At 42.9% G+C, this 14,678-nt stretch overlaps 2 protein-coding genes across 11 annotated transcripts in view; one reads left to right on the forward strand and one right to left on the reverse strand.

The window, feature by feature from the left end:
• Window positions 1-2,818: 2,818 nt before the first annotated feature.
• ATP5PF (ATP synthase peripheral stalk subunit F6) lies at window positions 2,819-13,953 on the reverse strand. Of its 4 annotated transcripts, none has more exons than XM_001158637.4 (4): window positions 13,814-13,953; window positions 7,959-8,129; window positions 3,546-3,670; window positions 2,819-2,997 (listed from the first exon to the last, which is right to left on the reverse strand). In XM_001158637.4, exons 2-4 carry the CDS (start codon window positions 8,120-8,122, stop codon window positions 2,960-2,962), a joined length of 327 nt encoding a protein of 108 aa, XP_001158637.1. In that variant the 5' UTR covers window positions 8,123-8,129; window positions 13,814-13,953; the 3' UTR covers window positions 2,819-2,959. The 4 variants fall into 4 exon arrangements, with proteins under 4 accessions (XP_001158637.1, XP_001158695.1, XP_001158570.1 ...); XM_001158695.4 differs by lacking the exon at window positions 13,814-13,953 and adding an exon at window positions 13,316-13,443; XM_001158570.3 differs by lacking the exon at window positions 13,814-13,953 and adding an exon at window positions 13,266-13,352.
• Window positions 13,294-14,678, forward strand: part of GABPA (GA binding protein transcription factor subunit alpha) — a 37,828-nt gene continuing 36,443 nt past the window's right edge. Inside the window, exon 1 of one of the 7 annotated variants that reach the window (XM_024352453.3) lies at window positions 13,294-13,397. The gene's annotated coding sequence lies outside the window, so the exon portion shown is untranslated. Of the gene's footprint in view, window positions 13,906-14,678 lie in introns of all 7 variants that reach the window. The other 6 variants (XM_016938448.4, XM_024352454.3, XM_063803548.1 and 3 more) reach the window with 6 other exon arrangements.

Genomic DNA, 14,678 nt, shown 5'->3' on the forward strand with positions numbered 1-14,678 from the left:
GCTTAAGCCCAGGAGTTCAAGGCTGCAGTGAGCTATGATCAAGCCACTGCCTGGGCAACAGAACAAAAGCCCATCTCTTAAAAAAAAGGAGAGCGAAAAAAATTTGCCAGGCATGGTGGCGGGTGCCTGTAGTCCCAGCTACTCGGGAGGCTGAGGCAGGAGAATGGCGTGAACCCGGGAGGCGGAGCTTGCAGTGAGCCGAGATGGTGCCACTGCACTCCAGCCTGGGCAACAGAGCAAGACTCCATCTCAAAAAAAAAAAAAAAAAAAAAAAAAAAAAAAAGAGAGAGAGAGCAAAGTAGGGGAGGATGGTGAAATATACCTGTTTTCCCAAGATTTCTTAGGTCAAGGACATGAGTGTCCCATGGGTTCAGTAGGCATCATCGGAAGTAGTTGGCGTTCAGCCTTCCTGCCAGTGTCTCACCAGAGCAAACATTGGAAACTGTGTACTTACCATTCCAGTGGGAGCTAAGGGGTGTTTGGAAGGGAGTTGGCATGAACCTGCCATTTAAAGGAATGGAATCTGTACAACTGGGAAGACCTCCTCAGCCACAGGGCCCCGCAAGAACTCATACATGCACCTTACTAGAGAGCTAGCATTTGGAAGGCTGCTACACCAGGAGCAGCAACAATCAGAGAAACAGTAAAAAACAAACAAAAAAGCCTACACTAAATGTTAAATAAGTAAAAATTGCCTAGCCTTCCTGGGTTACTATTAAAGGTAGTGCTATGTAAGTAACAGACACGTGTCCCTTTCTAGTTCCCCTTACCTCTCCTCAACTCAAATTTCCTCTTCGTGTAAGGACACCAGTCAGATAGGATTAAGACCTACCCTAAAGGTCTCATTTTAACTTAAAGTCCCTATCTCCAAAGTCACATTTTGAAGTATTGGAGGTTGGGCTTCAATTCAATCAAAGTATGAATTTTGGGGAAACACAATTCTTCATAACACCAGGCAAGGGGTAAAATAGCCATTTTAAATAACCACAAGACTGAGATCATTTGTCATAATCACATAAGGTGGTTCTGAATGGTTAAGTGCAGGACAAGGAGTGACCTGGCAGGCTGAAGTACTGCACAAAGGCCAGCGTTTGCAGGGTTGGAGCAGCCTAGCCAAAAAGAGGAAGGGGCTCTGAGGAAGACGAAGCCTTGGTTAAGATCTGTGACTCACAGCACCACGAGAGGTTCAGTTGGAAAACAGGGAGTGCTTGCCTGACCAACATTTAAATGTAAATGCACAGCCCTGTAATATAGGGCACGAGAATAGGATGCTTCTTACAGTCAAACAGAACCCTGTTTCAATAATGAACAAAGAGACTGGGACATGCAAGCAATTCCACAGTTGTGAGACAAGTAAAAAATGTGTTATGAGATAACTGTGTTAGCTGATAAAAGGTAAAATTCAACTAAACTTTGAATGAAGAAGGAGGTAAAGAGACAGGGAGAGGAAGCATATGCAGAAAAGGTCAGTTTGTTCTCTACTGACTGGCAGTTCCAGCTGACACAAGACGGCTTTGCAGCCACAGGTAGGTGGAGGAGAGCTGTTTCAGGGGAGGTTAGAGGAAGACCCTGGGACAACTAGACTTCCTTGATTGCCTTTAGATAGTGCCATAATTAGACACCCGATTCTCTGTTCCAAAGCCTGCAATTATTTAAATAAAAGTAGTTCAACTGTTCTGTCACTGCTTAGCCACATTTGAAGAAAAGTGGGCTGTTTCTTCCTACTGTACTGCCCTCCCCAATTCCGTCTCTACACATCGTATCAATCATATCTATGTCATTAGGAAATATCTGTAGATCTTTCAAAAAGGTATTCCCTAGCAGGTTTTGCCTTCAGCTACAGTATGCCATAATAAAAATCTATTCCCTTTGGCCCAGGCGCAGTGGCTCAAGCCTGTAATCCCAACACTTTGGGAGGCCGAGGCAGGCGGATCACCTGAGGTCAGGAGTTTGAGACTAGCCTGGCCAACATGGTGAAACCCTGTCTCTACTAAAAATACAAAAATTAGCCGGGCATGGTGGCGCACACCTGTAATCCCAGCTACCCAGGAGGCTGAGGCAGGAGAATTGCTTGAACCTGGGCAACAGAGCGAGACTCCATCTCCAAAAAAAAAAAAAAAAAAAGAACACTGTTGGCTTCACACTTTTACACTTTTAAAGAAAATCTTAAAAATCTATTAAAGACCTATATTTATTAACACATATCAGAGATGTTGTCAAATACTAAAAAGACATGGCTGCTTTTCCTTTAAAATTTACTTTTTTGTAAGCCTGATTTTGACCATTAAAATATTTTTTAAAATAACTTCCTTGAGAGCCAGTTATAGTCACTAAGATTTTGACCATGTCTGATATGCCACTTATCTAGAATGTATCTGCTGGAACTCGTCTTATTAGGACAAAACACCACCATAAAGTTTACTCTTTTAAAGTAAGTTCCTTTATAGAACCCCCTTCATCCCTACCTTTCCCTCATCAATCTGAACAGAACTGTAACAGACTCTGTGATCTGCAAGCAAAGATGAGGGACCTGGGTTACTGGGAGAAAATTATTTAACATTTGAGGAGATCAAAGTTAAACACAATAGATGTTCCAAGACATATAAAAAATTACACTCAGATTTCTGAGAAAGCTATGACCAAGAATTTATAAACCATTTCTTCATGTTCTAAAGGAAGGGTAACATCCCTCCACAACAAGCAGGGTTATGTGCAAGTTGTGTCCAGTTCATTCAAGGTCTCCATCTGCTTTATTATAACCAAATGAAAGGATCTAAAAACAACTCTAACACACAGAACTCAATTCATCAAGAACACATTCAACATCACCAAATAATTTATTTGGACTCAGAATTAAAAGAACATTTGACAGTTATGAAATGCATGTTTATTCTGAAACTTCTAACTAGTTGTACAACTAACCCGTGACAAATTACCAGATTAATTTTACTTTATTTCTTCAGGCCTGGGGTTTTTCGATGACTTCAAATTTGGGATCTAAGAAGAGGGGGAAAAAAGGGTCAAGCTTAGCCAAATTGCAATAAAATGGATTATGTAGAATGCTCAAGATTTAACTCATCAATCTTCTGATTTTTTTAGTAAACACTGTTTGTAAACATTTACATAGAAATATAGCTAAACATTTATGCAACACTTTCTATGAGCCATGCATTCCATTAATTGACTTTGCATATATTATGTCATTTAACTACATATGCAGAAGATACTATAATTCTCCCCAAATGTCAGATGAGAAGACATGCACCAGTTAATTACTCAAGATTACACAGCTGAAAGTGATTATAAGGATTCAAGATTGGGCAGTTCGATTTCAGATCCCCACCATTTAATCACTATGTTATGTGATCTCCTATACTGCTCTTATTCTAACATCAAACATGTAGCCGGCAGCTTCTCAGGCACATGTCATGGTCCTAATAAATTCACATGTCAACACTGTCATTCAATTCTCTAAAAATCCAGGTAAGTGTAAATATTCTTCACTTATCCCCCACAAGAATGAATCTGTGATTTATAAGACGTACCTTCAAATTTGAAGGTGGGAAATGTATTCATGTCTGCATTACCAAACATTTGCTTGAGCTTAGAAAGTTCCCTCTCCAGCTCTTGCTGATACTCTGAACCAGCATCAACAGGTCCTCCAGATGTCCTGTTAAGTAAATGAGCAAACAAAAATGAATTTTGTGTACTAGCTTACAAAAACAAAATTACTTTTCACCACCATATTCCAACAGATCTTTTTTTTTTTTTTTCTTTTTTGAGACGGAGTCTTGCTCGGTCGCCAGGCTGGAGTGCAGTGGCATGATCTTGGCTCTCTGCAACCTCCGACTCCCTGGTTCAGGCGATTCTCCTGTCTCAGCCTCCCAGGTAACTGGGATTACAGGCACACGCCACCATGCCCAGCTAATTTTTGTATTTTTAGTAGAGAGGGGGTTTCACCATGTTGACCAGGATGGTCTCGATCTCCTGACCTCGTGATCCACCCGCCTCGGCCTCCCATAAGTGCTGGGATTACAGGCGTGAGCCACCACACCCGGCCAATAGACCTTTTTAAAGCATTCATGTAGTCAAAGAAAAGACTTCAGAAAGAAAATAAGTATTTCCACTTCAATTTCAATTCAAACTATTTTATTACGATGAGGTTTCACATAAATGAGGTATCCTCAAACCAATCTCTAACATTCAAGGTTTCTCAGAATCACAGACACTCACTAAGTCAGAATTTCTCAGGGTCTAAGTTGCAAAAGGTGTATCGTTAAGTCTACAGGCTCTGGAGTCAAAGACTGGTCCTGTTTGAGTGTAAGTTCAACTATTCAGCAACTGCGTAAACCTGAGTAAGGCACAGAGCACTCTAAATTTTAGTTTCCACAACTAAATATGAGGGTTCTACCAAACGAGGGTGTAAATGCACACGTACCTCTAAGCACAGTGCCTGGCACACAGTGAGTACTCAATTATTATCTACTATTATCATCTGCTTTAAGTCAGCCATCACTAAATGGCTTTTAAAGACCTTAGACTTTTAAGTTTCTACCATAGGGGTCCTATTAAAGAAGCAAATTATTTCCTACCCTCAGAGATTTTGCAGTTTGGAAGAAAAAAAATTACATGTTTACAAACATTTATGCTGTAAAGGAGTGATGTGATGAACTTCAAAGACATGATTTAACAAAAAGCTATTCAAGTTGAGGAAGAGACTACTTTTGCTAAGCTAATCAGGGAAAATTTCATTTTAAAAAGGTGGCATTTGAGAAACATCAGGCATCTGGGGCCAGGGTTTATTTTGAGACCTTCTAAGATGGAAAAAGCAAAGACATAGAGGTGGTAAGGGATTGGCTATATGTGGGGAATGCTAAGGAGTCTAGATGGAAAAACCAGCAGACCCCAGATCATGGGAGGCCCGGAATGTTAAGCCTGGGTGTTTGTATTTTATTTGCCAAGCAATAAAATGACAAAATTAGACTTGTGCATTTTGGGAAAATAAATATAGCATTATGAACCAGCAGCAGGGCCAATTGGGTCTAATTAATTCTTTGAAAAAATTCTTCTGTTTTTGTCATAAATACTACTGCCTACCTAGCAATGAACAATATTCTAAATGTAAAAAAATGTACACGTGAAAATTCCTTCAAGGGTAATAACATTTTTACACATGCCTATGATCAAAGTATACAGTCTTATTTAAGTTAAAGAACATGCACAAAAAATACATAGGTGGCTCCAATTTAAGAACTTGTTATCAATATTTCTTGTTAGAGACCCAATTTTCTTTTAGATTAGCACTGTCCAATAGACCTTTTTGTGATGTTAGAAACGCTCTCTGTCTGTGCTGTCCAATGTGGCAGCCACTAGCCATATCTGGCTATTGAGCACTAGAAATATAGCTAACATGAATGAGAAAATGAGAAACTGAATTTATAAATACACTTAATTGTAATTAGAATTTGAATAGTCTCATGGATAACGGCAACCAAAATGGACACTGCGGTTCTAAATAGATCCTTCAACTAGATACTCTAATACTGGTTACAGATGGATGATGGCTATTTTAACTTTAATATGCACTCTTGTGATAAAAAGAGGCCAGAATTCATCTACCTCCTCAACTGAATGTAAGTCTTGCTGCTTATCTTGTCTATTACTATATTCCTAGGCTCTCACATGATGCCTAGGACAAAGCAGTCACTCAGAAGATACTTGTTCATTTCACTAGCAAATACTAGGCATGCTAGTGTATTGAATAATTTAATTTTTATAATATCCTATGAAATGGGTAAGTACTATCATCATCCTCATTTTACATACGAGAAAACTATCCTACAGAAGTTAAACCTGCCCAAGGTCATAGAGCTAATTAGTGGCAGTGCTGGATGCCAGCCCAGGGTCTACCCTCAGAACTCTCCATGTGTTTATTTGCACAAACGAATGAATGACCCACAAACAAGACTCCTTAGATATAGGGTACACCTAAGAATTCACTTCTTACTAGATAGGCTTTTAAAGACAGTTAAAATGATGCAAACAGCATCAATACTATAATATAACACCACATTTGGACAGAAGACACTCAAAATTCCCTGACGAGTCCTGCACATCTGGTTACTTAACAGTATGATTTTTGGCAAATTCTAATTTTCAGCCTTGGTTTTCTCATATATAAAATTGGGGTAACATCTATAGGGTTGTTGTCAGAGTTTCATTACCATGTCTACAAAGCACAGAGTAACTTACTACATTTTAATCCCTTCACTATTTCTCCTCCTCAGTTTTAGCAATGGTAACACCTTTGTTAGTTACCTCGCCTCAAAAGTCAGTTTTCTTTTATTGTTCCCTCTTCTTCCTCTCCAGCAGCTCACCAAAACCAGGCATCAGTGTTTCAATGTCTTGACTCTGTCACTTTTACATTACCACTGCTATAAAGTCAAGGTTCTCATCAACTAATGCTTAGGTTACATTTTGCTAACATGTCTGTCTTTGCTCTCTCCTCATTTCAATCCTTCCAATACCCTGGTTAAAATTATCCTCCTAATTCAGAGTAATCTTCTTCCATCCCCACAGTCATGTTCAAAAAGCTGTAATTTCTCACAAGTGCCTACCACATATCTTACTTGCTCAGTCTACAATCAAGGCCTTCCATAATCCCTCATTCTAACCCCATACCATCCTTATACTCTTCATATACCCTATACTCCAGGGAAACAGAATTATACCATTCACCAAATATATTTTGTGCTTTCTAGCACCAACTAAGGCATTTTCATGCCTTAGTTCACACCATTCTTTCCTCCTAAAAGATACTCTCCTCTTACCCTCATTTATCTGTCCAACCTTCATACACTGATCTTTAAAACCTAGAGTAAACCCCTGGGTGTACAGGTCTACTGAAGGCCTCCTGTGGGTTTGAGAACTGTTTCATGCTATAAGGAAAATGATGTGAGTAAATTCTTCATGTTTTTTTCTTTAAACTGGGAAGATGATCCACAGTTGTCCATGAGATTCTCAAGAGGGATGAATACCCAAACACTGCCTTCCAAGAAGCCTCTAAAATGCCTCTAGCTGGAAAGGAGTATTCTTTCCTATGAACTCCCCAAGCACCCAGCGTTTCCCTACCTTAGCACCTAACTCATTTTACCTTATATTGTATTTATTTGCTTACAAGCTTTCTACTCCTATCGGACTTTAAGAATATTGTAAAAATGCCCTGTGGCCCATCACGGTTAATAGCCAAGTGCTTTACACACAGTAGACAACTATATGAAAGAAAATGGAACTATGAATTGATGCACCTCACTGTTCCTAAGATTTGGGCTTTGGACCTGATGACGGCTAAGGTGGTCATTCCTTTCCAAAACTGTGGTTCTACAGTTGTTTTTCTTGGACTTACATTATGTCATTTCAGAGTCTTTTGTCCTTTAATATACATTCTCAGAGATCTATAACTATGGAAATAGCCTTTTAAAAAAAAGAGCTGTGTTTATACATTTCCCCCAAATTACAATGTCATAGAAAGGCCACTAAATTGAGGCTAAAATATACTTTGATAATACATTTTTCCCCAATTAGTTTTATGATCTTCGGCTAATCAATGTCTAAGGGAGTTACTTTTTTCAAACTTAGCTGCTAAATGATTTCCAAGACCCTATGTATTTCTATAAATTGATGTGGTTTATAATACATGACATGACAGTAAGAATGTATTTTAAACAGCAATAAATTTAGTAGGATTTTCCCTTGTAACTCATATAAAGATACAGTTTATGACTTAAAAAAATCAAGATCCTTATCTTCTTTTTTGAGGGCACCTAATGAACCTCTATATCAGAGATGAGCTCAGTGAAGGTCTAATACTTTCAAATACCAAGTCATTTTTTATTACCACCTTGGAACTTACATACTTTGAATATTTATATTTACACTGTAGTTATTTATTCACTTACTGTCGCTTAGATTTATATTCTCTAATCTTGTCCACAAAGAGTTTCTGTATAGGATCAAGTTCCTTATTAAATGCCACTGCTGTAACACCAATGTTCCTCCGCAAATGGACTGAGACGGCTGACCGAATGACAGAGGAGAACCTGAAAAGCCTCTGAAGAATCATGCTGATTCTGTTACAGAAAACAAGCATCAGAAACGTTAATATACTTATTATAAATCACCTCTAAATATATCATGAGACTCGAATTCTACTAATTGCTACAGAATTACATCATATCAGATCTCAGTCTATACCTGACCACAGTTCCCTTCTCCTCCTTATTCCCCATTGCAAGTTTTTTAGGTCTTAACCAAAAGGCTCTGGGATAATGGAACAGTTAGAAACTCAGGCCTGAAGCTTCATCAGGGTTAGAGCACAAAATGTGAGGTGAGGTATTTCTTCTCCCTTGAACTTGGTCATGGAACAGAGAGAACAGTAGAGGTAGACTGTTGCAACACTGTCCGCTCCTAACAGGAAAAGCACACTGGCCCCCAAACTAATGTACAAGGTTTCCCATACCTCAGCCGGGCATGACAACCTGAAAATGTGTACTTCACAGGCCCACAGAGGGAGAAACTGCTCTGCCTGTTACAACTGGATTCCAGCCATTTAAGAATACTATAACAACTAAATCAACATCCAGAAGAACCAGCAAAGAAAAACAGCAGCCAGTCCAAATGAGCTGTGCATGACAGTGGGGAGGATCTGGCAGTCCAACTTTATCAGTGAAATAAATTGGTGAAGGAGATGGAAGTCTGAATTTTAAAAATAAGGACTTATGGCCGGGTGCAGTGGCTCACGCCTGTAATCCCAGCACTTTGGGAGGCCGAGGCTGGTGGATCACCTGAGGTTGGGAATTTGAGACCAGCCTGACCAACAAAAAGAAACCCTGTCTCTATTAAAAATACAAAAATTAGCTGGGCGTGGTGGCGCATACCTGTAATCCCAGCTACTCAGGAGGCTGAGGCAGGAGAATCGCTTGAACCCAGGAGGTAGAGGATGCAGTGAGCCGAGATTGTGCCATTGCACTCCAGCCTGGGCAACAAGAGCAAGACTCCGTCTCACAAAAAAAATAAATAAATAAAAAAAAGGACTTAAAGACTTTCAAATCCCTAGACTTCCTTAAGCTAAAATATATTACTTTCTAACTAAAACATTTCAGTAGAGGACAATTCCTGTTGAGATTTACTTTAGTGATTTAAAGATCAAATGCAAAAAATAATCCAAATTACAACAAATAGGTACAAACAGGAATTCTAGAAGAAAAGGAATAAAGAGGGCCAGACACGGTGGCTCATGTGTGTAATCCCAGCATTTCAGGAGGCCGAGGCAGGTGGATCACTTGAGGTCAGAGGTTCGAGACCAGCCTGCCCAAAATGGCAAAACCCTGTCTCCACTAAACATACAAAAATAAGTCAGGCGTGCTAGTGCGTGCCTGTAATCCCAGTTATTTGGGAGGCTGAGGCAGGAGAATCACTTGAACTCAGGAGGCGGAGGCTGCAGTGAGCCCAGATCACACCACTGCACTCCAGCCTGGATGCAGGGCAAGACTCTGTCTCAAAAAGAAAAAAAAAGAAAATGATTAAAAGAGACCATAAATAATTAGTAGAATACATTTTTCTCAGATTAAGGCCGAGTCTATAAACTGACAGGGCTTGCCAAACCCCATATTGGAATGGTGACAAAAGGCTCACAATGCACCATAGCCTGGTAAAATTTCTGAATCTTTTTTTTTTCAGACAGGGTCTCACTCTGTTGCCCAGAATGAACACAGCTCACTACAGCCTCAGCCTCCTGGACTCATGCAATCCTCCCACCTTAGCCTCCCAAGTAGATGGGAGCACAGTTGTGTGCCATCACACCAGGCTAATTTTTACTTTTTTTTTTTTGTAGAGACGAGGTCTTGCCATATTGCCCTGGCTGGTAAAATTTCTGAATCTTCAAGTGAAAATCTGATATGCTAACATGTTTCCCATGCCCTCCCCAAATTTCCTAATAGCAATACTGTCATCATCACATTGACACCAGACTTCTACTAAGTTATAATAGGAATAGTGGAAGTATACAAACTATGTTATTGGTCTAAAGTAATACAGAAATTAGATATAAGTATTTAGAGGCCAGGCGAGGTGGCTCATGCCTGTAATCCCAGCACTTTGGGAGGCCGAGGAGGGAGGATTGTTTGAACTCAGGAGTTCAAGACCAGCCTGGGAAACATGGAGAGAACCTGTCTCTAAAAAATTAGAGCTTGTATTTTAAGTGACTTCATTGTTTTGTTTTTTAAATTTCATTTCTTTTGTAATTCATTTTCACTGTATTCAAAAGTGTCCACAAGAGTGGGTGTGAGAATGGCCCTTTACCACTCAGAGTTTGAGCAGCACTAGCTAGAAAACTGCAGAGTTGCACAATAGTTCTCAAAATAGGGTTGGGGGTGGGGGAAGAAGTGAGTTTTTTTCTCTCCAAGGAGACATCTGGCAATGTCTTTATAGACATTTTTGGTTGTTCTCACCAAGCTGAGTGCTACTGGCTTATAATGAGTACAAAGCCAGGAATGCTGCCAAACACTATAACGACAATAACAGCCCTCCCACCCCTAAGAATTATCTGGTCAAAATGTCAATAATGCCAAGGTTGACAAACTCTGGAATGGCATGTAAAAATTATCAAAAGAAATCTACAATGAGCCAGGTGCAGTGGATCATGCCTGTAATCCCAGCACTTTGGAAGAACAAGGCAGGAGGATCACTTAAGCCCAGGAATTCAAGACCAGCCTGGGCAACACAGTATGACCCCATCTCTACAGAAAAAAAAAAAAATAGCCAAATGCGGTGGTGGGTGCCTGTAGTCCCAGGTACTTGGGAGGCTGAGGCCGGAGGATCACTTGAGCTTGGGAGGTAGAAGCTGCAGTGAGCTGTGATTGCACCACTGCATTCCAGCCTGTGTTACAGAGTGAAACCCTGTCTCAAAAAAAAAAAGAAAGAAAGAAAGAAAGAAATCCTACAATCAGGCCGGGCGTGATGGCTCACGCCTGTAATCCCAGCACTTTGTTGTAATCCCAGCACTTTGTGAGGCCAAGGTGGGTGGATCACCTGCGGTAGGGATTCAAGATCAGCCTGACCAACATGGAGAAACCCCGTCTCTACCAAAAATACAAAATTAGCTGGGAGTGGTGGCACATGCCTGTAATCCCAGCTACTCAGGAGGCTGAGGCAGGAGATTCCTTGAACCCAGGAGGCGGAGGTTGTGGTGAGCCAAGATTGCGCCACAGCACTCCTCCACCCTGGGCAACAAGAGTGAAACTCTGTCTCAAAAAAAAAAAAAAAAAAAAAAAAGAAATCCTACTATCAATGCAATCAACAAAATATGCTTCACCTGACAGAACGAAAGCAAACTGTTTGAAGAAATTAAAAAATTCATAACATATCACTTTTATACCCCATCAGGGAAAAATACTTGAGAAAAGACTACAAGCAAACAACAAATGACCTCACAAGGTCATGTGCCACTTATTATCATTCCTATGTTTAAACACACAGAAACTGAGGATTAGAAGTATCTGGTCAAAGTGGTCGGGTGCGGTGGCTCACGCTTGTAATCCCAGCACTTTGGGAGGCCGAGGCGGGCAGATCACGAGGTCAGGAGATCGAGACCATCCTGGCTAACACGGTGAAACCCGGTCTCTACTGAAAAATACAAAAAATTAGCCAGGCGTGGTGGCGGGCACCTGTAGTCCCAGCTACTCCGGAGGCTGAGGCAGAAGGGCGTGAACCTGGAAAGTGGAGCTTGGAGTGAACGGAGATCGTGCCACTGCAATCCAGCCTGGGCGACAGAGCGAGACTCTGTCTCAAAAAAAATCTGGTCAAAGTTACACAGCAAAATCTAACTTAACACATATATGCAAAAAAAAAAAAAAATTGTGTAATTCAATGCCACTTTCCCTTCTGGCAAGCTAAGGACATGCTTAACATTCAGCAATAGGTTCACCCGACATTTGCTTAGCCCTAGATACTGTGCAAAGTACTTCCATACATATCCTTTCCTTGTACCCTTACAGCAATACTCTCAAAGAGTTAAAGGAAAGTGTTCTTATCCCTGCTTTACAGATGATAAAACTGTATCTAAGAAAGATTAAGCTGCACGTATTCACACAGTTAATTTGCTCTAAGTCTGACTGCATAGATGTTACTCCTTCTGCAACACGGGTAAAATCCACTTTCATTGTTTCAATTATCCACCATGTAAGTGCCTATGATTCCCCAATCGCATTTCTAATTTTAGTATTCATCCTGAGCCCCAAATCTATCCACAGCATTCAACAGTTCTCATCTCCCTTATAAGTCCTACGAACTCATCCAAAAAACGAACACATAATCCCATATCAAAACTTGTTCCGTCTGCTGTAATCCCTTTCATTTTTTTCCACTGATTAGTGAATGCATATTGTCCACTGAAACGCAGAAGATAGTCATTACACAAATAGCTGTGAAATACCACCTGACATAAATTCTCTATTCCAGTACCATCGGGTGCCACGAGAGCATATGATAGCGTCTGACATGATCAGAAAGACTGGGGAAGGCAACAGTAAGAAAACACTAGTCTGAGCAGAGGCCTTGTTCTGGGTGGGAGCATGGTTCTCCTATTTATAGTGATGACCGACCGGCCAAAGGTTAGTAGGTTCGCTGCCTCTTCAGTGCATATTCCTATGAACAATCCATAAAGTCGCCTAATGAAGTGTTAGCACCATCGTTTTTAGGTGGGATGCAAACTTTCAAGATTATGACTAATTTTTTCCCTCTTAATGGTACACGTTCTGCCTAAGTAGCCTAGACGCTCCCGTGCGCCCGGGGCGGGTAGGCCTGGCCGAAAATCTCTCCCGCGCGCCTGACCTTGGGTTGCCCCAGCCAGGCTGCGGGCCCGAGACCCCCGGGCCTCCCTGCCCCCCGCGCCTCCCCGATTTGCCCTCAGAGAGGGTATCGATCTTATTTCTGGGTCTACGGCAAACTCCAAGGTCTACAAACGTAGAGGTCAGCTGTGACCCCGGGCCAGGCCGTGAAGGTCCCCAGGACACAGAGCTGCTCTCTCCTCCTAGTAAAGGTGAGAGGCAGCCCAGGCCTCGTGAAAAAACCCAGAACTGGAGTCCCAAAAGGCCACGCTGATCTAGCTACCCTCCCAGTCACCTTGCACTCAGTCCCGAGCTGCCAAAGCCTCCGCCGCCACCACCTCCGCTCTACTTCCGGCCCTGGCTCCGCCCCCACACGCCTACCCGCCATCGCAATGCATTATGGGCCGCCGTTTCAGTCGGTCGACGCTCACCGGACAGGAAGCGTCTCGGAGACAGTCTGCGACCGGACGGGTCTAGGTGAGACAGAAGCCAAACAGGAGGAGGAAGTGGAGGGTAAGTGCTTCCGGGTCCCCTGGCACAGCCTCCGCCATCTTTTCTTCGCCTAATTTGACCCGTTCTTTTTCCCCTCCCTGAAACCTTGCTCTGTACGCATGCGCTCTTTGACTGGCCTTTCCCCTAGTTCAAGCTCCCCTCCGAGTCAGCGTCCTGTTCGTTAGGGTTATCGAAGTGTATAATGGTGCAGGGAAAGTGAGACTGTGTAAAACAAAGCGGATTGGGGCGTTGTGCTTCCTTGTGCCTCGTGAGCCTGCGTTGCCTTGGGCGGTCGTTTTGCGCACCCTGCCGGGAGTTGTAGTCCTGGACCCGAAGGTGCCTGGGAGGCGGGAGGGGGGTTGGGGCTTCTCAGCGCCGATTCCGCGGGAAGGGCCCTGGGGCCTCACACTTCTAGTCGCGGGAGCTGCAGGTCTTACCCGGAGAGACGCTGCACGTGGAGCCCTCGCCGCTGCCGTTCTCAGCCGGCTCTGGAGTGCGGGCGGGGGCGACAGGGCCGATTCCGGAGCGGGTGAGTGCGGCCGCCGGGGAGGAGGGGAGCGCGGGCCCTCGCGGGCCGGCCTCGTTCCGGGGCCTTTTCCCCCACAAGGGCCCCCCCCGCGGCCGCCTCTGTGTTTTGTTTCCGCTGGTCCCCGGCGCTGTGACTCCCATTTCCGTTCGTGGAGACTTGAGGGAGCCGGGTGGGGAGGGGCGGGAGAGGCTGTGCGGGGAGCGAAGGGGAGGGGCGGGGGCCAGCGGCCTGGAGCCCGGGGGGACCGGGCACCGCCGGGACCCGTGCCGGACGGGTCGCCTGTCGCCGCTCCCCCCTTTCCGCGTCCCCTCCTCGCCCGTCCGCACGCCTCAGCAGTCTCAGCCTGCTCAGCTGGGATGTGGTCCTGACGCCCCCGAGATTTTAAGAGCAAAATGCAGACCCTGTCTCATCGCGGGACTCAGCGATTCACTCATTTCAAATCCGCTCTCTTTATAGAACACACACACCAGAATCATTTATCAGCGTATATGGTAGCCATCTGGGTTTGTTTTTTTTGTTTTTAAGCAAGGAAGTAAACCAAGGAGATAACAATGGGTTGTCTACTTGGAAATTTTTTTGTGTACTAGAAGACACGCTGTATGTGCGTGTTTGGATTTAGGGACCCCGTTTTGATCAGGTTAGCGGACCGAGAGGACATGCCTAATATTGCATTGCAAGATGATTAGAAATTTAGAAATAAAATTCATTTCATAAGTAGTTTCCACTAATAGCAGTAGGTCTGACTCGTGAGAAGAGCAAAGATTTAGCAGGAT

The sequence above is a fragment of the Pan troglodytes genome, chromosome 22 (assembly GCF_028858775.2).
Source record: "Pan troglodytes isolate AG18354 chromosome 22, NHGRI_mPanTro3-v2.0_pri, whole genome shotgun sequence".
In the NCBI taxonomy this organism is placed as follows: domain Eukaryota; kingdom Metazoa; phylum Chordata; class Mammalia; order Primates; family Hominidae; genus Pan; species Pan troglodytes.